The sequence below is a fragment of the Lissotriton helveticus genome, chromosome 12 (genome assembly GCF_964261635.1).
Source record: "Lissotriton helveticus chromosome 12, aLisHel1.1, whole genome shotgun sequence".
Taxonomy (NCBI): Eukaryota; Metazoa; Chordata; class Amphibia; order Caudata; family Salamandridae; genus Lissotriton; species Lissotriton helveticus.
In genome coordinates this window covers 804,343,664-804,367,185 of record NC_136073.1, presented here as the reverse complement: position 1 = coordinate 804,367,185, position 23,522 = coordinate 804,343,664, and the positions used below count along the sequence as shown (strand labels likewise).

The 23,522-nt window shown below is 45.7% G+C and overlaps 1 protein-coding gene across 4 annotated transcripts in view; it reads left to right on the top strand.

Moving 5' to 3' along the window:
* SEMA6C (semaphorin 6C) overlaps positions 1 to 23,522 on the top strand; it is a 313,712-nt gene that overhangs the window by 239,868 nt on the left and 50,322 nt on the right. For all 4 annotated transcript variants that reach the window (XM_078670650.1, XM_078670649.1, XM_078670648.1 and 1 more), the window contains 7 exons: positions 2,992 to 3,049; positions 5,286 to 5,342; positions 5,430 to 5,531; positions 10,052 to 10,142; positions 15,624 to 15,746; positions 17,638 to 17,726; positions 18,456 to 18,673. In XM_078670650.1, the coding sequence (XP_078526776.1) occupies positions 2,992 to 3,049; positions 5,286 to 5,342; positions 5,430 to 5,531; positions 10,052 to 10,142; positions 15,624 to 15,746; positions 17,638 to 17,726; positions 18,456 to 18,673 (738 nt within the window). The remainder of the gene's footprint in view (positions 1 to 2,991; positions 3,050 to 5,285; positions 5,343 to 5,429; positions 5,532 to 10,051; positions 10,143 to 15,623; positions 15,747 to 17,637; positions 17,727 to 18,455; positions 18,674 to 23,522) is intronic.

The following is a 23,522-nucleotide window of genomic DNA, read 5'->3' as shown; positions in this document are numbered from 1 at the left end:
GCCACCCAGAGTCCAATAACAGTATTGCATCCGTAAATTATCAGAGTGTGGCATAATCTGCAGCCCTCCGATGACGAGGCACTTGATCTGCAGTGACACAAAGTAGCAGCATGACTCAGGTTTAGGATAGGGGTGGGCGGAATTTGCGTAATCGCGTTACATGCAGAAATTCCGCGAACGCACGGGATTGCTTGTTCTCAATGCTTTTTTACTGTTCGCAATCGCTGTTTGCGTGCTCGGGGGGGGGGGAATATCTCGCGAACACGTATTTTGAAAACACGAACAAGGAAACCATTTCACTAACTCGCGGAATGCAGAATTTTGGGCAATTTCGTGTTCTCCGCTGGACTGCGAAATTACCCAAATTCCGCAAGCGGAGCGGAATTTATCGCCCAGGCCTAGTTTAGGACCCTGAGGGGGCAGCAGACGGTTGTCCTTGAGGAACCAATCAGAGTATAGCTGTACTGGAGGGCATGAAGGGAGCAGACGGACACTAGTGCAGTAGTGACACCCAGTGGCCATTCAGAGAATGATTCAAACACAACCTTCATAGATGATCTGCGGTGTTCGAGAAATAAAATGGAGCTACAGAAACAAAATCCACAGTAATGTCTGTAATCCGATTGGATAGCTGTTTTCGAATAATGCCTGTTGATCTTAAACAGGAGAACAATTGATTTAGGTGGTTCGATATTGATGTCAATCTAATTCAAAATGGACTTGAGGGGTGGTCACTTTTCCAATCTATTTCCAAGCACATCTTAATCAGCAGATCTGGCATTCTGATCTGCACTTCTCCGCCGACCTATTTGAACAAGCCTTGGCAAAGCCAATAGGTTTGGCTTGCATTTTGATTCCTAGCTAAACATTGGTTAAAATAACAGTCTGATACAGTCCAAAAATCAAATCCGAAAAAAACCTGCCTTTGTGTGCAGTGCATCTGTGAGATCAGTAATTTAACATGTGGTGCTTCGATGTAATTCTCATATGTACAATAGTTTCTCTTACATTTCAAAGCAAGTAGTCCATAGGAGGCGGAAGGATACTGCAAACTACCATTCGATTCAGATGAAAGGAAACATACTCATCTGGGCGAGCTAGCTAGAGCCTACTATGTATATATTTAATGAATTTGTAACAGTAGGTCATGTGGAAAGCTGAACTGTAATCCCAGACCTAAAAATGCACTCCCTCTGCTGGTCTTTTCTCTGTATCTATGATTTCCGATGTTGAAGATGCATTCTTCAGTTTAGAACTTTTCATTTGCATGCTTCTCAAAAAGGGGGATTGATAGAAAGCATTGCAGCCTTGCTTCTGTTTCTATACCTCTTATTGGAACACAGGTGTCCAAGGTAGATGTACAAGGAATGGATCCATAACAGAATTTCATGATATCCATTTTTATGTGATATTATTTCCTTTTAGATGAGGGTCATCGAAGTAGTGATTGCAATTATGAAGGTTTAGGATAGTAACCAATTCTGTAAATGAGTTTCATTTAGAGTCCTTCTTTGTATATTTATCTTGGATGTATTTCCTGAAAATTGCAAGGCACCAGCGTTGGACACCCATGATTTTGGTTCATTCCACGTGCATTGATTTTATGTGGATATTCTCAAGCTATAATCTGATGTGGTCTGCTGGGCCTGCATTGGACACCCCTGCTTTGAAGGATAATACTCTTCAGTCTAGTCTTTCTTCTGTTTCATTTCAGGAAGATGACATCCACCATAATGGCCTAATTCTGCTTGCTCGTCTGCCTATAAGGGGGGGGGGGGATACCCTCGCATTAAGTTTTTCTGCCTTTTCTTGAATGCCTTTTGATATGGGAAGTAGGCTGGTCCCTATGCTGGCTTTCCTGGGCCTACCTCATTTATGTTCTATTGTTCACCAGGGCTTGTTGATATCTTGAAAGCGTACAATATACATTTATTAACGATCAGCTCCCAGACAAGTGAAATACGACTGTAAATCAACAAACACAACCTTAAAGACTTGTATATAATACTAAACAGCACATCTTTTTAAAAGATATTAAAATAACCACGGTTGGCTGTAGGATTATTTATTAAAGGGTTTAGCAGAGAGACAATACAGCCATTCGTTATTGGCTTTGGTACTGTGAGCACTCATTATAGGCTTTCTAAATGAGCCAATGTGAGCTTGTTTACGGCGAGATGCTGTGACCACTCGTTGGTGAGTTCACGAGAGACATTGCGGTAGTGCTTGAAAGAGTTGGACTGAGACATTGTCACCATTCGTTAATGAGTTCACGAGGGAGACGATGTGATCAGTCACTGAGGTTATGAGGGAGACCCCATGATGGAGGCGATATCATTCATTAATTGGTTCACGAGGGAGATAATGTAGTCCGTCAATAATGAGGGAAACAGTATGATAACGATCACATTGACTCCCTAAAAAAACAATGAATTAACTAGTGAGTTCACAAGGGAGACATCACTGTAGTTTGTTCATGGGTTTGAGGGGAACATTGGGATCATGTGTTAATGGGAGTGAGATGTTATTGTTTAAATGGGAGAGGTGTGGCGCAGCGGCCAGAGTGGCTGACTCTGGAGCGTGGGGCTCGCGGTTTGATCCCTGGTCCTAGCGGTAGCTCAGCATCATGTGACTCTGGGCAATAGCTCACTTAATCACCCCCACAGCCACCAGCGACTTGAAACACTTAAGGGGTGATTTGTTCACACTTTACAAATAGGAATTATAATTATTTAATGGATTTATGATTGAGTCAGTAGATTTGTTTTGAGTTTGTGAGGGAGACAATGTGATCATTGGGTAATGGAGGAGTCATGGTGAGCATTTTGCGTCTCCTGACACATGTCAAGCTCGTCCACCTCAGGAAAGGCTGTGGGGATGGGACAGTGTGAGTCACGCTCCAGCCTAGCCCGCCTTTCCTCGCGATTCCTCCGTGTGGAAGGGATTACAGTGCATGGTCTTTGTTACATCGCCTTCTGTCTTCTATTTCAGGGACCATGTATATGCTTTCGACCTACGGAGAGTCAAGGACACGATGGCACCTGACCGGGTAAGGATACAAAGTGGTCTCAGAGCCACTACCACATAAGTACATTTCCCAAATCATGTCACTGCATTTCGCCCGTACACCATCTTTCTGGTCAGGATTTACATTCACAAAGCTAAATATTCTAGTACACGATCTGATTGGTTCAGTCGAAGCAAACCAAGACTACATCTCTCAGAATGATTTGTTAAATGAAGTTCTACAACTTGAAACGTGGTATTCTGTGGCGATAAACTGAATTTGTAAAGCTTAACTTTGGCTTTGTCCAACATGGCTTTGGCAGTTCTCACCAAAGGCCAATTTCTAATCTATGATTGGAAGTTGGACTTCTCAAGTGTTTGTGTGAGGGAAGCTCGCACTGCTGCTGCTTGTGTTTTTCCTGTGTGAGGGAAGCTTGCGCTGCCGCTGCTTGTGTTTTTTCTTTATGATGGAAGCTTGCACTTCTGATTGTGGTTATCCTGTGTGAGGGAAGCTTGCGCTGCCGCTGCTTGTGTTTTTCTTTATGAATGAAGCTTGCACTTCTGATTGTGGTTATCCTGAGTGAGGGAAGCTTGCACTGCTACTGCTTGTGTTTTTCCTGTGTGAGGGAAGCTCGCACTGCTGCTGCTTGTATTTTTCCTGTGTGAGGGAAGCTTGCGCTGCCGCTGCTTGTGGTTTTTCTGTATGATGGAAGCTTGCACTTCTGATTGTGGTTATCCTGTGTGAGGGAAGCTTGCACTGCTGCTGCTTGTGTTTTTCCTGTGTGAGGGAAGCTCGCACTGCTGCTGCTTGTGTTTTTCCTGTGTGAGGGAAGCTTGCGCTGCCGCTGCTTGTGTTTTTTATTTATGATGGAAGCTTGCACTTCTGATTGTGGTTATCCTGTGTGAGGGAAGCTTGCGCTGCCGCTGCTTGTGTATTTCTTTATGAATGAAGCTTGCACTTCTGATTGTGGTTATCCTGAGTGAGGGAAGCTTGCACTGCTACTGCTTGTGTTTTTCCTGTGTGAGGGAAGCTCGCACTGCTGCTGCTTGTATTTTTCCTGTGTGAGGGAAGCTTGTGCTGCCGCTGCTTGTGGTTTTTCTGTATGATGGAAGCTTGCACTTCTGATTGTGTTTATCCTGTGTGAGGGAAGCTTGCACTGCTGCTGCTTGTGTTTTTCCTGTGTGAGGGAAGCTCGCACTGCTGCTGCTTGTGTTTTTCCTGTGTGAGGGAAGCTTGCGCTGCCGCTGCTCTGTTTTTCCTGTGTGAGGGACGTTTGCACTGCTGCTGATTGTGTTTATCTTGTGTGAGGGAAGCTTGCACTGCTGTTGCTTGTGCTTTTCCTGTGTCAGGGAAGTTTACACTGCTGCTGCTTATGTTTTTCCTGTGTGAGGGATGTTTGCACTGCTGCGGATTGTGTTTATCCTGTGTGAGGGAAGCTTGCACTGCTGCTGCTTGTGCTTTTCCTGTGTGAGGGAAGTTTGTTCTGCTGCTGCTTGTGCTTTTCCTGCGTGAGGGAAGCTTGTACTGCTGCTGCTTATGTTTTTCCTGTGTGAGGGATGTTTACACTGCTGTGGATTGTGTTTATCCTGTGTGAGGGAAGCTTGCACTGCTGCTGCTTGTGCTTTTCCTGTGTGAGTGAAGCTTGAACTTTTGCGTTCTGTTTAGTGAGCTCCTTCTGCAACAAGATTGTACTGCTTTTGCAAACACGCTTATTTCGTACATGAAAGAAGCTTCAACTGGTAGTGTCTATCCTCTGCCTGTCTTAATTGTACAATCTAGGAAGGAAGCTTCTGTATTTCTTTAAATGTCATGTGTGAGAGACGTTTACTTTGCTCTGCTTGTATTTTGTCTGCCTTGTGTGTGAAGGAAGCTTGCATTGCTGCCACTGCTCCTGATGTGAATGTAACTTTGGAATGATATAACAATGTTAATTTGTATACTCATTGTTACACTGTTGTTTAGAAGCTACGTGTAGGCCACCTTGAAAGTAGACAAAATAACATTCCAAGATCGACGCCCAGTAGTGTTGACTTTGCCAATTCTTGAACCACAATTCTAAATGCCAATACCGCCCTCAAACAAGCATTGGCATGGCACAATCCCTTGCTTGTTCTCAGTGCCCCTGTTTCCTCCTTGGAAGCCACCAGCGCTCCGGCGTCTTCTCTTTTGCCCCATAGGCCACTATCCATTTCTCGATAGCGTCCCAGATTGCCACGGCTTCTGGCACCGTAGTGATTGTTTCGCAAACCAGTGACCTCACCTTTTTTGCTTCCTGTAGCACCTGACGTGGAAGAGCCAGGACATGGGGAACTGCGCGGTACGAGGGAAGCTTCAGGTAAGGCACTTCCACAGCTCTTGTGAGCTATTTTCTCTCTGTGAACCACGTGACCACCCCTGGTGACCTGTGTTGTCCCCCCCACAGGATGAATGTTACAACTACATCAAAGTGCTGGTGCTGAAGAGTGACCGATCGCTCCTGGCCTGTGGGACCAACTCCTTCAACCCCATGTGCCGCAGTTACAAGGTACGGTAGGGTGTTCTAGCAGCGCTACAACAGCGCACATTTGGACAGGGGGGCCTCTTGCAGTGGTTTAAGGCGTGCATTGAACAGGCAAGCAGCTGTAGCTCTCACAGTGCTACAAGAGCACTCACTGAGCATGTGTTGTCCCCTCCCAGCGCTATAATAGTGCATATTGGCCAGACTGAGTGCTCTCGCAGCACTCCAAGAACCTTTACGCAACAGGCGCTGTGCTCGCGCAGCGCTATAAAAGCACATATTACCCAGACTGGGGGCTCTCGCAGTGCTTTAAGAACACTTGACTCAACAGGTGGCGTGCTTTTACAGCGCTATAAGAGTCTATATTGCCCAGATAGGATGCTCTGGCAGTGCTGCAAGAGCTCTCACTACTAAGGTGAATGTTGGACAGATTGTGTGCGCGTTGAGTGGACCGGGATGCTCGCAGTGCTAGAAGTACGCACATTGCACTCGGTAGGCGTTCTTGCAACCCAGTAGGTGAGCTCATGGAATGGCAAAGTGTTCTCACACAGTTTCAAGAATGCCCATTGAGTGGGTGGGGTTGTCTCACAGCGCTACAAACTCTACGGGTATGCTCTTGCAGCACTTCTACAGCAGACTGGTACCCTACCGGTGCTGTACGAGTGTGCGCCGCACAGACGAGGCGCTCTTGCATATTCAGCTTCATGAGTAACCAGTCTGTGTGGGGAGCAGAGGGTCAGAATCTCTCAGAGAGGATTGCCCTGGTCATGGGGGGGTCTCTTTCAGGTTTGTCCACAGTAGATGGGTCTGCCAGGGGTTGTATGATATTACAACGCGGGCTTTTACCCCACATGCCATTACGACGCTGTTTTTACAACGCAAGTCGTTACAACGACTTGCGCTGGATAGTGGAATAGTTTCATTTTCTATTCCAACTCCAGCCCACGTTACAGTAGGGAAGGTGTTGGAATAGAAAATTAAACTGTTCCTTTGCCAACAGCACCCTCCAGCGCAAGTCGTTGAAACGACTTGCGTTGTAAAAGCAGCGTGGTAATGCCCGCGTTGTGATGGCTGCTCACCCTGGCAGGCCTCATCTGATGGAACACTGATGGCCTAGATGGGCTGGAAGTCCTTGTCTTTAAGAACATTGATGAGCCCAGAGGAACATGGGCTGCACACAGTGTGCTTTGCTGCAGGCGCATGGGCTGACTGGACGAGTCTGGAGTCTCCATCGCCAGGAACACAAGAAGACGGGATGAGCCTGGAGTCTTAATCTTTGGAAGCGCTTGCAGATTGGTTGAGGCTGGAGTAGGTCTCTGGAGGAGCACAAGAAACTGGCCAGAGTCCTAATCTTTAGGAACATTGGCAGACATGGATGAGTCTGGAATCGTAATCTTTTGAAATTCAAAATAAAACACACTACTAAGTCGAAAATGCTTTTATTGCAAAATAAGCCGATACGCAAGCAAAACAATGCACAGCAGTCGTTCAAACGAACAGACTTCCGCCCAAAATCCAGTTGGAGCATATAATGCTAAAATCCATACATTTGGAGCACATAAACATAGTGTACGTTTTTTCTTCTTAATGCAAGTCAATGGAAACATAAGCATGTGATTGTAACTGTTAGTTCAACGAAACGACCTAATGAGCAGATAGCACAATCTCTCACGCGAGACAATGTAAAAAGTCTTTGAAAACTAGATACAGAAATATAAATAAGCGCGGACTCTGCTACTTTCGACAATCTGTGCTTCACGATGCCAACCCTGTGAGGCTATGTTAATCGCAAGGTGCAGAAAGAGAGCAATTGTACAATGCTGAATAAAATAACTTTATTGGCAGAGCAGGCTTTAGGGCAGTGCGACTGGTGTGGCCGCACCGCGCCACCAGCCCTAAAGCTGGCCCTGTTTGTTGGCTTTAGAGATACATGAAACTTTGCAGACATATTAAAATTAATGTGTTCGAAGGTTAATATAAAAATGATATTCTGATTTAGACATGAAACATACCATGTTATTTGCGTTTGTAAAGGACTGAAAACCTGTAGTACTCAAGCGCTGTAATGTAGGCACTATTTAGTCTGGCCATTGCTTACAGAAAAGACTTTTGGACCCATCTCGTTAATTTCCCTACAGATAAGCTCTACAAGCCAGTCCAACATGTCTGTGCTCATGGAGATAACAATGAGGACATCATGTGCACCCAGTCTGGTCATGTTCCTACAGATAACTCCATGTGTCTCCAATCTGTCCGTGCTATCAAAAGGTTCCATTCACATCTAATCTGTCCATGTTCCTAAACAAAAGGACCGCATGCACGTCCAATCTGCCTATGTTCCTAAACAAAAGGACCCCATGCACATCCAATCTGTCCATGTTCCTAAACAAAAGGACCCCATGCACATCCAATCTGTCCATGTTCCTAAACAAAAGGACCCCATGCACATCCAATCTGTCCATGTTCCTAAACAAAAGGACCCCATGCACATCCAATCTGTCCATGTTCCTAAACAAAAGGACCCCATGCATATCCAATCTGTCCATGTTCCTAAACAAAAGGACCCCATGCACATCCAATCTGTCCATGCTCCTAAACCAAAGGACCCCATGCACATCCAATCTGTCCATGTTCCTAAACCAAAGGACCCCATGCACATCCAATCTGTCCATGTTCCTAAACAAAAGGACCCCATGCACATCCAATCTGTCCATGTCCCTAAACAAACGGACCTCATGCATATCCACTCTACTCATGTTCCTAAACAAAAGGACTTTGAAAGAACAACGGTCCTAAGCAATTTAGAAGAACAGGTGAGGAATAGCATATAGACCACAATAGGCTACTATATAATTCCAATGTCCAGCCGGACATGGATTTTTATTGTTTGAATATTCAAAAGATAAAGTCAAGGATATCAGAACAACATCAGTTGTAGTAGGGCACAGTCCTGTACCATACTGTGAGGGGAAATAAAAGTTTGTTTGGGTACTCGAGGGCCAATGCTCCTGGCAATCAACCGGAGTACCGACAGCACACCGCTGCGAACCACCGCAGAAAGCACATTGTTGCAACTGCCCGCCAGACCAGCGGCTCTTAACCTCGACCGCCTCTACAATGAGAGAAAACACTGGAGACATTCTCCTGTGCCCGCACTGCCCTGACCGCCACTGAGTGCGTGGTGCCATACGGAACTCTAGAGCACTACTCTGCTCTTATGCAAGCGTTCTCTACTACGAGGAGCATTGGCCCTCGAGTACCCAAACGAACTGCATTGACTCATCCTCGAGGCATTAATTGTATACACCAGACAAATGTTATGTTTTAGTCCTGATGATGATCCCGTACAATCTTGAGAAAGGGAACGAAACATCGACTTTCTCAAGTGGTTTCACAATTGACCATTGTGTATACATTGTTGTGATTTCCACTTTGGCTATACTTGCGGAAACATCTGATATACTGATTTACAAGTGGCCATTTCGCTCAGTCTTTGCCTGTAACTTCCCATTTGTTGTCTGTCCTTTCACTTTTATTTCCCCTCACAGTATGGTACAGGACTGTGCCCTACTACAACTGATGTTGTTCTGATATCCTTGACTTTATCTTTTGAATATTCAAACAATAAAAATCCATGTCCGGTTGGACATTGGAATTATATAGTAGCCTATTGTGGTCTATATGCTATTCCTCACCTATTCTTCTAAATTGCTTAGGACCGTTGTTCTTTCAAAGTATAATTGATACCCGTGGTCCTCAGCCATTATTTTGGGTCCCCTTGTTTACATGTAAAGTGCCTAAACAAAAGGACTCCATGCACATCCAACCTGTGCATGTAAAATAAAGGCTCCAATGCACATCCAGTCTGTCCTTGCTCCTAAAGAAAAGGACCCCATGCACATCCAGTCTGTCCATGCGCTTAAAGAAAAGTACCCCATACCTATCCAGTCTGGCAATGTTCCTAAACAAAAGGACCACATGCATATCTAATCTGTCCATGCTCCTAAAGAAAAGTACCCCATACCTATCCAGTCTGGCAATGTTCCTAAACAAAATGACCACATGCATATCTAATCTGTCCATGCTCCTAAAGAAAAGGACCCCATGCACATCCACTCAAATCATGTTCCTAATAATTATGACCCCAGACTCATCTCATATGCCCACGTTCGCAAGAAAGTGAAATAATTTTCGGTGCTTTAATGCCAGTGATTTATTAAGAACTTGCTGATGTTCATGCATGCCTTAAGGTTAAAGTTTCTCTTGGAATGTGGGTTCTATATTTCTCAAAGATTCCCATAGTGTTGGCATGTTTGTGTGATAAAAGTTGGGTACCTTTCCGCCTTCTTGCACAGAGTAGCAGCGGGCCTCCACCCGCTTTGTAAATCTAGCCTTCTTTACCTGCAGCTCAGCTCTCCTGTCTCATTATTCACAGAAAATTTAGAATATGGAGTGGAAAAAGGAATTTTGAAGAATATTGTGTTTAGTTTTTAAAAGATTACAGTTGTAATAATTGTCAATTCTGCTTCGATTACCCCCCAAAACAGATCGACAGCCTGCAGCAGGAAGACGAGGAAATAAACGGACAAGCGCGGTGCCCTTTCGACGCCAAGCAGCACAACGTGGCACTGTTTGCTGGTAATAACAAACACATAACGTATCGTTACTCCTGTCCAAAGGAAAGCTCCCTGAAAAAAAAATAAGGTGGCACCGTGCCTTAGTACAGGTGCAGTGGCGTCTTAACGCATGGGCACGCTGGGCAGTTGCCCGGGGGCCCCACAAGCATACGGGGCCGGAATGAGAACCCAAACCGGCCCTGGCAAAGTGCTCGGCCAGCCCCCTGGGGGTGCGACCGAGCTCTTTGCCGGGGCCGGTTTTTGGCCGATTTTGTTACAGGGCCGATTTTGCAGCTATCCTAGGGCCCAAAAACGGCCCCCGCCCTTGCGGCGCACCGGGGGATTGCCCGGTGCCCGCAACGGCCAGTCCGGGCCTGCGAGCATAGGGCCCCCATACAGACCATAATTTAACACTGATTTTCCGTTAAACATTTTTATTCCTGTGAGTGGTTGTGTAGGCAGGGCCCAGTGCACTGCTTTGCCCGGGGGCCTATAATGCTGTGAAGATGGCCCTGCTGGGAAGTATGGCCTATAACTTGAGGATCACAGAGATACCTATATTTTTGCATCCGTACCACTGGAGGTGGAGTTACCAGGTGTTGTGAGTGGGATCCTTTGGGTCCCACTGGGAATTGGAAATGACCAGGAATCTGTAATTCGGTTCCTAATTTTTCTAGGTATTTCTCCTTCCTCCCCATCCCCTAGCTACCACTTGGTAGTTAACCCTTTCAGAAGGTGGGGTTCATGTGAATGCAGTGGAACTACAGTGTTCCTGCAGTTCTCATAATTCTGATGGGGCCCTATGGGAACTGGAAGGGCCCTCCTAATGGGGCCCTTTGAGCTGCATACATGTGAGACTGACTATCATCTAATCCTGATCCATGTCTGTATGAAAGTCATGTTTATCAATGATGACCTGTACAGAAATTATGTACACTGTAGTAAATTCTGCCCACCTTTGACCCAATGTATGACTTCTTTATTAAAAAAATAATAATAATTTATAAACATATTTTTCAGATGGACTTACCATGCAGTCTGTTTTCTCAAATGTGAGTAATCCAGGCTTAGTGCTTGCAGTTCTGGGCATCTGCACTCCTTTTTGGTAACCAGGACTTATATTTCATTGTCCTGCTTTGACCCAGAGCGAGAAGGAGGCAGGCAGGAAAGGGAGAAAGGAGGAGGAAGCGAAAGATAGAAAAATGAACAACCAGCATGGATGAAAAAGAACCTGCAACAGTGAGATAACGAGACAGGGAGTGTAGGGTGGGAGAAGGAAGGTATGTGCTGGAATCAAGACTATGCAGCTTTGGCATTTGGCAACCCGTGCATTCTGCAGCGCTGGCGGAGAGCTGCTGCGAAAACGTTTTGCCCATTACCTGCCTCGCTTACTTCCCTCTAATGGATTCTAAGATGAGTTCTTAAACGGGACGCGCTATTTGAACCTGTCAGCTATGATGGCCGTATCCCACTTTGTGTACATTGCGCCTTTCACATGAGAGTAAGGCTTCGTTTTTGCTGTCCATCCATGACACTTTTTTCAACTTAGCCCCCTCAAACCTCAAAAAAGCAATTGGGCTCAGAAGGTTGTATACCATACCCAAGGTCACTAGAATTATGGGATTGTGCGGCTGCTGCGGTTTTCACATAGGTATAGATTTGCCGCATTCGCCACATAATCCATCACCTGCGGCATAATCTGCAGATTTTAACAAAACAATTGTTTCTAGCTCTAATGGTTCAAAAGTTACTAAAAATGCAGCTGCAAATGCAGCTGCACGTGTTGCTGCGCAGTAGAAGGTCCATTGCAAAGGTTGACTGGTCACCTTTCTGTTGCTTATCGATATATTAGGGTGTTAAACTGGTACTAATGAGGTGCAACCAATGCTCAGACAGTGTAAAAATATCAAAATAATTAATACTATCACAAAATGTGCTGCTTTACGCCGCATAATTTGTCTTTTCTGTCTACATAATTTACTCACCCGTGCCACATAATTTGACCTTCCCCTGCCTCTTAATTTCACTGGCCCTGGCTATACCTGTGTACCTTGTGGGTCGCTTTACCGGCTCTACCCCTGTCTCTCCTCATACATAGTGTAAAATTCTTTCTAAGGCCTCTGGAGATGCATTAATGGGAGCAGGACCCACTGATAGGATTCCCCAAGTATAGAAAATAACATTCCAAGATGCTTGGCATCACTATTGCATTTACCAATGCTTGCCACAGAAATGTACAAGATCTGACAAAGCCAATACCACAAGTGAACGAGGATGTGGAAATCAAGACCTTTTTGCTGTGCCAGTGCTTGTTAACTTAATGATTTCAACTTGAACACACTTTTGTCACATGATACCTACTGCTTTCTTACGCCGGTCAGTGCATGTCTTACAGAGAGCCCCTTATTTGGCTTTGGGTTGGTCATGGCCTGATTTGGCAAGAGACCTGTTCTGCTGCCTTCCGGAGTCCACACCATTCCCCTCACTCATGGCTGACCTTCAGCCTTTCCTTCACTAGCTCCTGGTAGACCTACCAACTTCGTATTCTCCTGTAGGAAACTGGGGCTGATAAGAGCGCCGTGACTGTACCCCTCAACAATCACCCCCCCCCAAATTCTGCATCCTCATAGTAGCCAATGGCTCACAGATGTCGGCTGCATGAGCTGGACTGCACTCACACATTGGGCTGGACATCGCGATAAAGTCGAAAGTAGCTCAGTGTGCTAAGTCCTCGCTGATGACATCTATGTACCCCATGCCTGCAGTCCCAAACTGGTGTGGCTTAGTGAGCAAAAGAACAATGGATTCAACCCAGATCTTTTGACTGGGGGTGTGTGGTTGAAGGGTTTCAGTGCTCCAACCATCATCTTGTTGTACTTGCCTGCAGGTTAGCATGTCCTTGGAGCCAATCATCTGTTCTTGCTAGGAATGGACGTCATTTTTTCGTGCCAATGGTTTGTTCTTTGTTACCCCTGGCACTGCTCTTGCTACCACTGGTCCTAGGTGGCATGAAGGCAGAGACATAAACAGAAAGGAACAGGTTTCTGAGTTCAACCATTTACCTCGCCCCCAGCCTCTCGGCTGCAAATAGGAAGCTATTGGTGTGACAATCAACTCTGTGACGTCGTTTCCAGTTAAAATGTGTGTGATGTCACTTCTGTTTCCCCTGGCATTTTTGCAACTTGACGTCCATAGTCCTGCGGAGGTGGGAAAAATGAACAGTCAGTACTTTGGCTGATTGTGCCACACTAACAGACAATGAATGTTTATCTCCCCTTGCCCATCGGCCACCAGCCGCACAAAGCTGCACTGCATCCCTAAAGCTCTCCTTAAATAAAAGCTGCTGAACCTTCAGAATTCCCGCCCTTATTGATGGTTGGAAGACCTATCTCGAAAGAGAGGCTGGGCCACGCCTTCCTCAGAGTACCAACCTGCCTGGCCCCAGGCATTACTAAACCAAAATGAATAGGTTTCTGTAGCCTTGTTCAAAATGGGAAGCATTCAGTGGTTAATTTGAGCTGGTGGTTTCGGGTGCTCAGCACCTGCACTTAATTGTCAACATCAGCTCTTATGACATCCTGCCACATGGTGGCACTATTTATGTACTTTGGAGCTGAGCACAATAACAGTTGTTTATTAGTTCATGTACATAAAAACTACAAATACATGGCACAAAACCCGTTCTTATAGCTTTGGGGGCCTGGAATAGTTTGAATTGTCTCACTTGTAGGAGTGTGATGGTTAATAGTTGTGTTGGTACTGTCGGGGACAATGGGTGGTGCAAGCTATTGTGGTCTCCTGATGAGGGCCTTGGCACTTAGTCTTTTACAAATTAAGCACTTGAAGCATTGCCGCAGAGTAGCTACCCCGCCGTTGTGACCCTGGTTCAATTTAAATGTGAGTTTGTGACATGCACAGGGTGATTCAGCGTGAGGGACCCCGCAGGACGCAGGGCCGTGGCTTTTACTTTATAAATCCAGGCGCAGATTTGGACACTGGAGCAGCAGTGTTCTGTCCTACACCCACGTGAATTAATCTGTGTGCTCCTTTGTTTTCCCTTCTGAAGTGCCCACTAACACCTGGGCACAGAAGGATGCCAGATGCGGAGATGTCGAAGCGAGGTTGAGCATGTCTGGAAAAGAGTAGAAGAGCAGAAAAAATAACTTTGTACAGACAGCAAACCAGCTCGGTTGGAGCTATCCATGCTGGCCTTTATGTAGGTGGCGTAACGCAAGCCCCTGCAGCACCCTGAGCCCGGAGGCTAAACCTTCCAGGGAACTCCCAAACCGTCAGAGAGCCACGCAGCCCAAAGCCAATGAATATCTGTGAGATATGGGGGACTAAAGGGTCCTTTATAACATTTTGCTGGGTGGGCCCATCGTTTCGCGTTACGCACTGCTTTCTGTGTAACTGCGTGCGTTACATTTGAATACTCTTGAATGGTTTCTTTCTAGAGGCATTGCTTGCCTAGAGAGAGAGTTCATGATTGGTTGGTGTTACCTTAAAGGCCAGTGTGACAAGCCGATCAAGAGCCGCAGGCTAGGCATGCGTCAATATTTGACCAACTGAAACGACCCGCTGCTCGTTTTAGACACACCAACTTGTAAGGACATTAGCGTTCGTTGCAGCGTTGTCTACTCCTGGTTTGCTCTTTGGTGTACTTGACACCACCCTCGCTATCCCAGGGCAATAAGTAAACAGGACACCAAAAGCCATCTTCACTTTCTGTAGTTGACACTCACTGCCACAACTCTTCCCTTTGCCGGCAATAGAAACCGTGGGGGTTGTTGATAGGCTATGGTTGGGACAAGGTGTCAATCCAGTGATGTCACAGGGAGCATGATGTCACTTCCGTTATTCTAGGCATTTTGGTGGATTGATATCAAGGCCGCTTGTTGCTAGAATTCCTAAATTCTCTTTAGCCCTAAACCCCCACTGCCCTCAGACGATATTTTACTTGATCGACCTAAATGTAGATGCTCGGATAAACATAACGTATTAGAACATTGGAATGCTGAGAGCTCCATTGAAGACAAATAAGTGGCTTATAATGGCCGGTATAAGCCGGAGCTCCAACATTCCAATCTTTGTCTTTCTGTTTCTCCCTTTTTAATTTAGAACATTCTACCTTTCAGTGGGTGGAATGTTCGAACAGCCTTATAGCACTTCTGCCTTGGGCTATACCTGTTGTTAAATGCCCTGATCCTCATTATAGGCCTCGCCTGCGGCTCAGGGCTGAATCTCTGGTTCTGTACCTTTAAGAACCGGTATAGCCCAGCAAACTATAAGGCTATAATAAGTCACTGTCATCATGCTCACGGCTTCAAAGATGCTCACACCAAATATACTGTACGCCCAACACCTTTTGATACCTTCACTGAATGTTTTTTTGCACTCTTGGCTACTATCCTATGACCCAAGGAATCCCTTCCACCCACCGTCTCATGAGCCCTCTTACCCCATGCGTGCCACTGACTTCTCTCTGTGCCTTTTTTGTCTGCAGATGGAAACCTCTACTCCGCCACTGTGGCTGATTTCCAAGCCAGCGATGCTGTGATTTACCGCAGTTTGGGAGAAAAAAGCCCGGTGTTGAGGACTGTCAAGTATGACTCCAAATGGTTACGAGGTGAGTGATTGGCAGGTGCAAGAGGGGAGGTCGAGACAGGGAAGAAAGAGTAAAAAGGGGCAGCCGTGGTTGAGAAGAGTATGCTATGGAAACTGATGTATGTATGGCAGGGAAGTCCAATCGAAAGTGAGTGATAGTGGAGGAAGTCTGCAGTGGAAGAGTGCTGTAAAGGGGCGGTGCTTCAAGTTCTTGAGCCTTACATAGCCAGCAGGTGTGGCCAAACACTCCAGGATCTTGTTTCAGGGCAGCCCAACCTTGGTTTCCACTTGTCATGTAACCCACAGTCTGCTTGAAAATACACACTTTTTTCTGTGTCCTTTGTGCATTTTGTAGTCTCCTTGTCTTGCATGGCAGCCCAGCCTTGGTTTAAACTTATGTCATGTAACCCACAGTCTACTTGTAAATACCACTGGAAAATGGTGCAGGTAAGAACACTTACCTTGCACTCACCGCATCGCTGACTCAGCGATGCGGCAAGCGCAAGGTAAGTGATTTCCCGTTTTTTAATTTTATTTTCCCTTGTCGTCTGTTGACCTCCCTACCCCCCATCTCACCGCTCGTACCTGCACCAGCCGTCACTGGTAAGTACACACTTTATCTGTGTCCTTTGTGATTTTTGTAGTCTCCGTTTGTTTCCAGTATTTTCTTTCCGTCTGAGGCACTTTGTTTTTTTCAGAATTAATCGGTGCTTGTGTTGTGGTCTGCAGGTATTCCAGAATTTACCTCTGTTCTCTGCTTGACAATATGTCTGTTTCCACATTAACTCATGTCATATATGATTTAGGGCTTTATTATGAGTCCGGTGGTCCACGGATGCTAGACTTGCGGGGGCGCACTGATGGCCTTCTTCCGACTGCCCCATTATGACCTCTGATCATCGCAACCATCAGACATCTGTGCGGCGGTATTGAGGCAGCAATATGTTTGACCGGGCCACTGCGGCTCGCCAAGCATATTGCAAGTTTCCTCAATGCCTTACTTTCAATGACGGTGCGACTGCCATGAAAAGTGTGGTGGTGAGGAAACAAAGTATCAAAGTAACAAAGTAAGCCCTAGTGTCTCCCGCCATGTGTGCCTGAACACCAGTACCTGCACGGCATGGACTGGAGCAATCCATGCCGTGCGGGTACTGTCTTTGATGTTCCCATTGCAGTGCAGGCACTCCCCTGGGAACGCCAAAGAACCGCCCACCAGACAGGAGAAAACTCCTGATCTAGCAGGCAGTTCCAACATTGGTTTGGGGGTGCGAGAGCCAGGGTCGGACTGGGAACCCAAACCGGCCCTGGCAAAGTGCTCGGCCGCCTCCCTCCCCCCAGGGGTGGGACGATTGGGGGTGCGACCGCGCTCTTTACCAGGGCTGGTTTTCGGCCGATTTTGTTACAGGGTCGTTTTTGCAGTAACAAAAACGGCCCCCTGGGGCCCAAAACCGGCCCCCACCCATGCGGCCGACCGTGGGATATCCCGGTGCCCGCAACGGCCAGTCCGGCCTGGCGAGAGCCAGGCGGTCCCTCTCCCACACCGACAAACTCTTAATAAGGCCCTTAGTCTGCATGAGTTTTTTTAATCATCTTGATCCTCGTACCCGGGATCTGTGGGTTTCCGTAAACTCACCTCCACTATCCATCTGGTGCCTGCTATATATTTAATGTTTCACTCATGCCTTCACCCGTCTCTCACAAAGCGAGTGTCCATAATGGACCTGTTCTGCAAGTGTCGCGGTCTGCCAGTATTGCAGACTTTACCACCGTTCGCTTTTTTTTAACGATTTAGGTGGTTCCAGGATCCCTTCTGCCCACTCTGTCTACAGTGCTTGTGTCACTTTCCTAAATTCTCTTGCATTATTCTGTGCCTGTTCCACAACTCAACTTCACCTTCTGTTGTGTCCCCACAGAGCCCCACTTTCTTCATGCTGTCGAGTTTGGGAACCACGTGTATTTCTTCTTCCGGGAAATCTCCATGGAGTACACCACCCTGGGAAAGGTAGGACATGAGATCTTTTGCTAGAGACCTCCAGCGGCAGTGTGCTGATTCTAGCACCAGATCCCTTCAAACAGCAGTTATGCGCATACGGGGCGCATCACCAATGCAAAAAAAGCAACCCATTTAGACATTGGTACCCAAAATATCAATTTTAATATTTTCCACTTGGAGCACTGCATTGCAGCACTCCAATTTGCTTCTGGGCAGATTTATAGACTCCTGCAAGTCTAATTCCAGTTTTCTATTCCCCACGCGTACTGATGCTCGCTTTTTTCAGATTTTCCAAGTATATCTTTACTTTAGCTCTTTTCAAGCAATAAAATGTTTTGATTATTTATGAAATTACGTAATTTCAGTTCTGGCTAGGGCATGTTGAGCAATTCAAACATTGAGCAGCAATGCAGCCTTAACCCTACCATTTTCCCTGCTCTTCGTCTTTCTTTCTTTCTTTTCCTTCCTTCTTTCTTTCCTTTCCTTTCCTTCCTTCTTTCTTTCTTCCTTTCTCTTTCTTTCTCTCCTTCTTTCTTTCTCTCTTTCCTTGTTTTTCTATCTCTTTCTTTCTTTCTCTCCTTTTTTTCTCTCTTTCCTTGTTTTTCTATCTTTCTTTCCTTCTTTCTCTTTCCTTCTTTCTTTTCTTCTTTCTTTTCATCCTCTCTTCCTATGCATCCCATTCTCTCTCCACCTAACGCAATCCACCTTTCCTTCTTCTCCATTGCTCTAATCTTGCAGGTCATTTTCTCCCGCGTGGCGCGAGTCTGTAAGAATGACATGGGAGGCTCGCCCAGGGTGCTGGAGAAGTACTGGACGTCTTTCCAAAAGGCTCGCCTCAACTGCTCCGTGCCGGGAGACTCCTTCTTCTATTTCGATGTCTTGCAGTCGGTCACAGACATCCTACAGGTCAACGGCCGACCAGCTGTCATTGGGGTCTTCGGTACACAAGCCAACAGGTACTTCCTTGGTATAAAATGTCTTGCAAGCCCACAGACCATCACAAATCATATTTGGAAGCTTCCATATTGCATGTTAATGGGTTGATTAGACCATAATCCCAGAGCCCTGCATCACAGCATTTTGACTTTTCTCAGCCTCAGAGTAGTTCTGCTGACTCCGGATTTGGGCACTTTTCCATGTCCTGGTTTGAGGTCATCAGATGGCATCGAGGTGGATAGAGCGGCCTATGATTGTCACACCACCTAACTTCATGGTTTGATGTCATCAGTTGGGTCTCCGATGGTTGGTCAGATATGTACCACTTTCTCTTCTCATGGAGATCTTCAGAGCGTGTCTCTGTGATTGGTTGTCCTAGGAGTATAGAACTCTGTAGTGCCCCAGTTTGAGGGCTTCAAATGAGCCTCGGTGGCAGTTCCGGATTACCAAATAGGCAAAGAAGGCACCAGCCTATGGTCCTCACTCCTTTTACGGGCCCGCGACAATGGATCAAAATAATATTGATTTGATCTTGAAAGAAAATTACCATCAAGCTGTGCTAAATATTATTTCCAAAAGATAGAAAAAAATTAATCAACTCAAACAAAAACTTTACATTAAAGACTCTATAGAGAAAATACTGTATTAATGTAATGTATTCATTTAAAACTTAAAGTACATAACTCAGAGACATCAGATTCACCTAACAGTTTGTCTCTTAAAAGCTCATCTTCTGGCAGCTGTCAGGTTGTAAAATAAATCCGATGCATTGGGTATAAGGGAATAATTTGCGGGAGGGGGCCAGAAATCTCGACTGCCTAGTGGCCTCCACAGGGTTTAATTCAGTACTGCTCTGTGGGTAAAGTGTCGATGAGTTAGTTGGCTAGGTCTGCTGGTCTTTGCTTTGGGGCTCCAGGTACCATCCCATTAGTGAGTAGTTTGGCTGATAATTACAGGCCCTTCATATTTTATTGTTTCATGTCAGCAGAGAATCCACCAGCCCTGGGCCCTGGTTGAATGGCCCGGGATGTTGGACCTTCCCATTCCAGTGTTGGGTTTCTCCAGTTGACTCCTCAGTGGTTTGGTTAGCTACAGGTCCTGGTGTTTTCAAAGCTGTAGATTTTCAGATGCCCTCGCAATTGATTTGTTCACACTGGACTTTCCCCCCCAGCGCAGTGGGAGGTCTACAGGCATCTCGGCTAGTTTGTAAGCCCAGAATTGTGGGACTTTGTTATGTTTGTTCTTGATACTCCAATGGTTTTTAGTCTGTTGGTTGGCCTAAGCTTGTAGACCACCTGAGTCTGGTTATGCACCAATCTCTTTATACCCAATTTACATCTCTCATTAACCTAATTAGCTGCAGTCCTACGTCCCCTGGTGCCTCTGTCGATGTTTGACCCTGGATCATGGAACCTTCGCGGATGGTGCTGCGAGGCCTTGAGACTGTTTGTAACTTAGTTGTTTCAGGTCTTTACGTTCATCCTTTAGTCACCTCAGGGAAACCTGAAAGTTCCACCAAACACTTCCAAACAAAGGCAAGATGGTCTGGTGACTTGTGAGAAAATTTGTGTCACTGAGATGAGGCAAGCCTAAATCCTGGTAAAGACCTTGTCTGCCCTAGGAAGTAGAAGCCCCTGACATTGCCCTAGAACATTGATTTAAAGATGGTTCTGCCACACCCTGGGGGTGTGGGAGAGGAGGAGGTACAGTGACCCAGGGTATCTAACTACATTACTAGAAGGTCCTGACTGGATGTGATGATCTGGGGACCCGCTTACAGCATCTCGGTGATTTCACTGTTCCACAGCAGGAGCTGGATACAGAGAACCAGGAAGTTCCGCAGGCAGTAACACAGGGATGGTTCTATACTACAGCAAATAGCTGGGTACAGGGACCTAATGGATTCCTTCCACCTGATCACAACAATGAATCCTGGACATACCAGGATGCAGTGGCCCACTGAGATCTAGGGCCAGATGTATCAATATACCCTTTTGCGAATCTCAAATAGCTATTTTTTAAGGAATCGCTATTTGAGAATTGCAAAATGGTATGTATGTAGAAATTCGCTATTTTTTAGCGATTTCTTAAAATTCCTTAATTGCGATTAGCAAATTGCTAATCGCAATTAAGGAATAATTTCCCATTCATTTCTATGAGCCAGGAGGCCCATAGGAAGGAATGGGAAATTATTCGCAATTTGCAATTCGCAATTTGCTAATCGCAAATCGAGAATAATTTCAAGGGTGCAAGGGTGTCTTAAGGACACCCTGCTGCACCCCTGAAATTGACATGTGTGCGTATATGGTGTACATACATGCCCTAAGGGCATGTAAGAGCGTCACATGCCACCTTTACAAATTGCAAAAAATGCATTTGTAAAAGAATTTGCAAATTACCACCAACTACAAGTTGGTGGTAATTTGCGATTTCTTTGTGTGAATTCGCAAAACTTTCTTGTTTCTTACATACCATTTAAGGAATCTTTTTTTGCGATTCCTTAAATGGTAGCGCAAAAGTAAGGAATCGCAAATTTTGCGATTCCTTAATTTTGCGATGCGATTTTTTCATACATCGCATTTCCCGTTTTTTTGTCGCAAACGCTGCTATTTTGCGATTTGCAGCGTTTGCGACAAAAAAAACGCTTCATACATCTGCCCCCTAGTGCTCTAGTACAGCGGTGCGTCCTGCTCTGAAGATGGAGGCTGAGCATATGGGGGGTGGGGGGTTGGGGGGTTGTCATTCTAGCACTGGTGCATACACAGCGCCAAAAAAGCGTTTCAATGCCACATCAGGGGTTGTAAGCTCTATATAAACACATTCACAATTACAAGAGCAAGGATTTGGACACAGTCGTTCAAGACCCTTGCACATGGAAACACCGATGACTTTTGCACAACAGTGAGGGGGTGAACATAATCACAGCGCCTGGATACCCTCACGGGTCACAAGTAGCACTCTAAAAATCTACTGATTGATTGATTGACTTTGGTTCCTTGTACACGAAGACACTATTCGCTCAGGTTCCTTGTACATGAGGACAGGATGTGGAGCACTAATGCACTACCAGACCAGTTTAGCGGAATCGTTGTGTTGAACAAGTCCTTGATCTCCACGCATTGCAGGAAAAACATGAAAAAGACCATCTTAAATTCGAATTTCGGGGCATGGGCCTGTGGCATTGTGTGTCCTAGACTCGCATCCTGAGACTGGCACAAACATTAGATGCAAGGGTACATAACTGGTCCCAGGTCACATGCTCACTGCCTCTTTTATTGTCAGGGTCATCTGACTAGTGATGCCTGTGGTGGATGAGTGTGGAGTTAGGGTGCGTACAGCCACCAAGGAGGGGATGAGCTGTGACGTGTCCATCAGGACACTACACTGGCGACCAGGTGAATTTCACAGGATGTAGACATTTGTACACGACAAACAGATTTAAAGGGAGATAACATGCATTCCCCATTAGCTGATCTAAAAATTCTTCCCTCCCCTAGCCCTCTCGCACACCGTCAAAAACTGGGACACATAAAAAATTCAACACCAGGCCAACTTGTATATTGAAATCTGTTTGTCATCCGAAATTCCCAGCTGCTGAATACTGCAACGCGCCTGTCAGTTCGTTCTTTTTGCAAACCGCAGAAGGAACAGCATGCCAACTGCAATGCAAGTGTGTGCAACAGGGAGTCTGCATGTTCCGCGGCGTACATTAGAGACCATTTCCATTCCTGGCTGCTGAGAACCGCAGTCAGAGCTTCACCAACAGCCACCAAACCTCTGGGTAGCCACGCGCTCTAGAAACCCCAATACAATGGAATAGTGTGGGGGAATATGAGTGCCAAGGGGACATGTCACACCTTCAGAGCACGCTTTAATCACATGAAGTGCAGTGCCGGATAAAACCCTGTGGAGGCCCATAGGTAGTCGAAATTTCGGAGGCCCCCTCGCAAATTATCTCCTAATACCCAACGCACCAGATTTTTTTTACGGCTGCCAGAAGATGAGCTTTTAAAAGATAAACTGCTATGTGAATCTGATGTCTCTGGTTTATGTACTTTACGTTGTTAATGGGTACATTACATTAATACAGTATTTTCTCTGTAGAGTATTTAATGTAAAAATGTTGTTTTTATGAGTTGATTCTTCTTTTCTATCTTTTGGAAACAATTTAAGAAAACTTGATTGTAATTTTCTTTCAAGATCAAATCAATATTATTTCTATCCATTGTTGAGGGCCCCTAAAAGGAGTGGGGCCCATAGGTTGGTGCCTACTTTGCCTATTTGGCAATCCTAGACCGATTAAGTGATGTCACACCACTAGGGCCCTTGGAATTGACTCCCGCACTGGTAACTGATGGTGTCACCACTGATGGTCACAAGAGGGTACCAGAATGTAATGAAGGAACTCGAAAAATGGCCGTTATCGATGGAAGGCAGGGAGTGCTCGAATGGCAAAACATAATTTTGCCTGGTGCTTTGAAAATCTTTGCACCTACCTTTAATGAATCAACAGCTTTTGTTTACTTTTTTTTCTGAAAAAACTTTGCTGAAAAGCCATCAGTGGGCAGAGGAATAGTGATTTGCCGGTTAATAAAAGTAAAGGTATCTTTATTCAGTAGTCAAATGGACAAATCATGCGACGCTGCGTCGTTTTCGGCATAATTATGTTTTTTTCTGCCCTTCCAATGTAATCCTCACCATCTGCATAATTTGTAGATTTACTAAAGAAACTTTTTTTGTGCAAACGGATCTAAATTTACCCCAAAAAATACTTTCACGCAGGTTGCCGCACAGAGGCTGGCCCTTTGTAGGGTGACCAGGCGTCCCTGTTTTGCCAGGAAGGTCCCTGTTTTTAACCAGCTGTCCCAG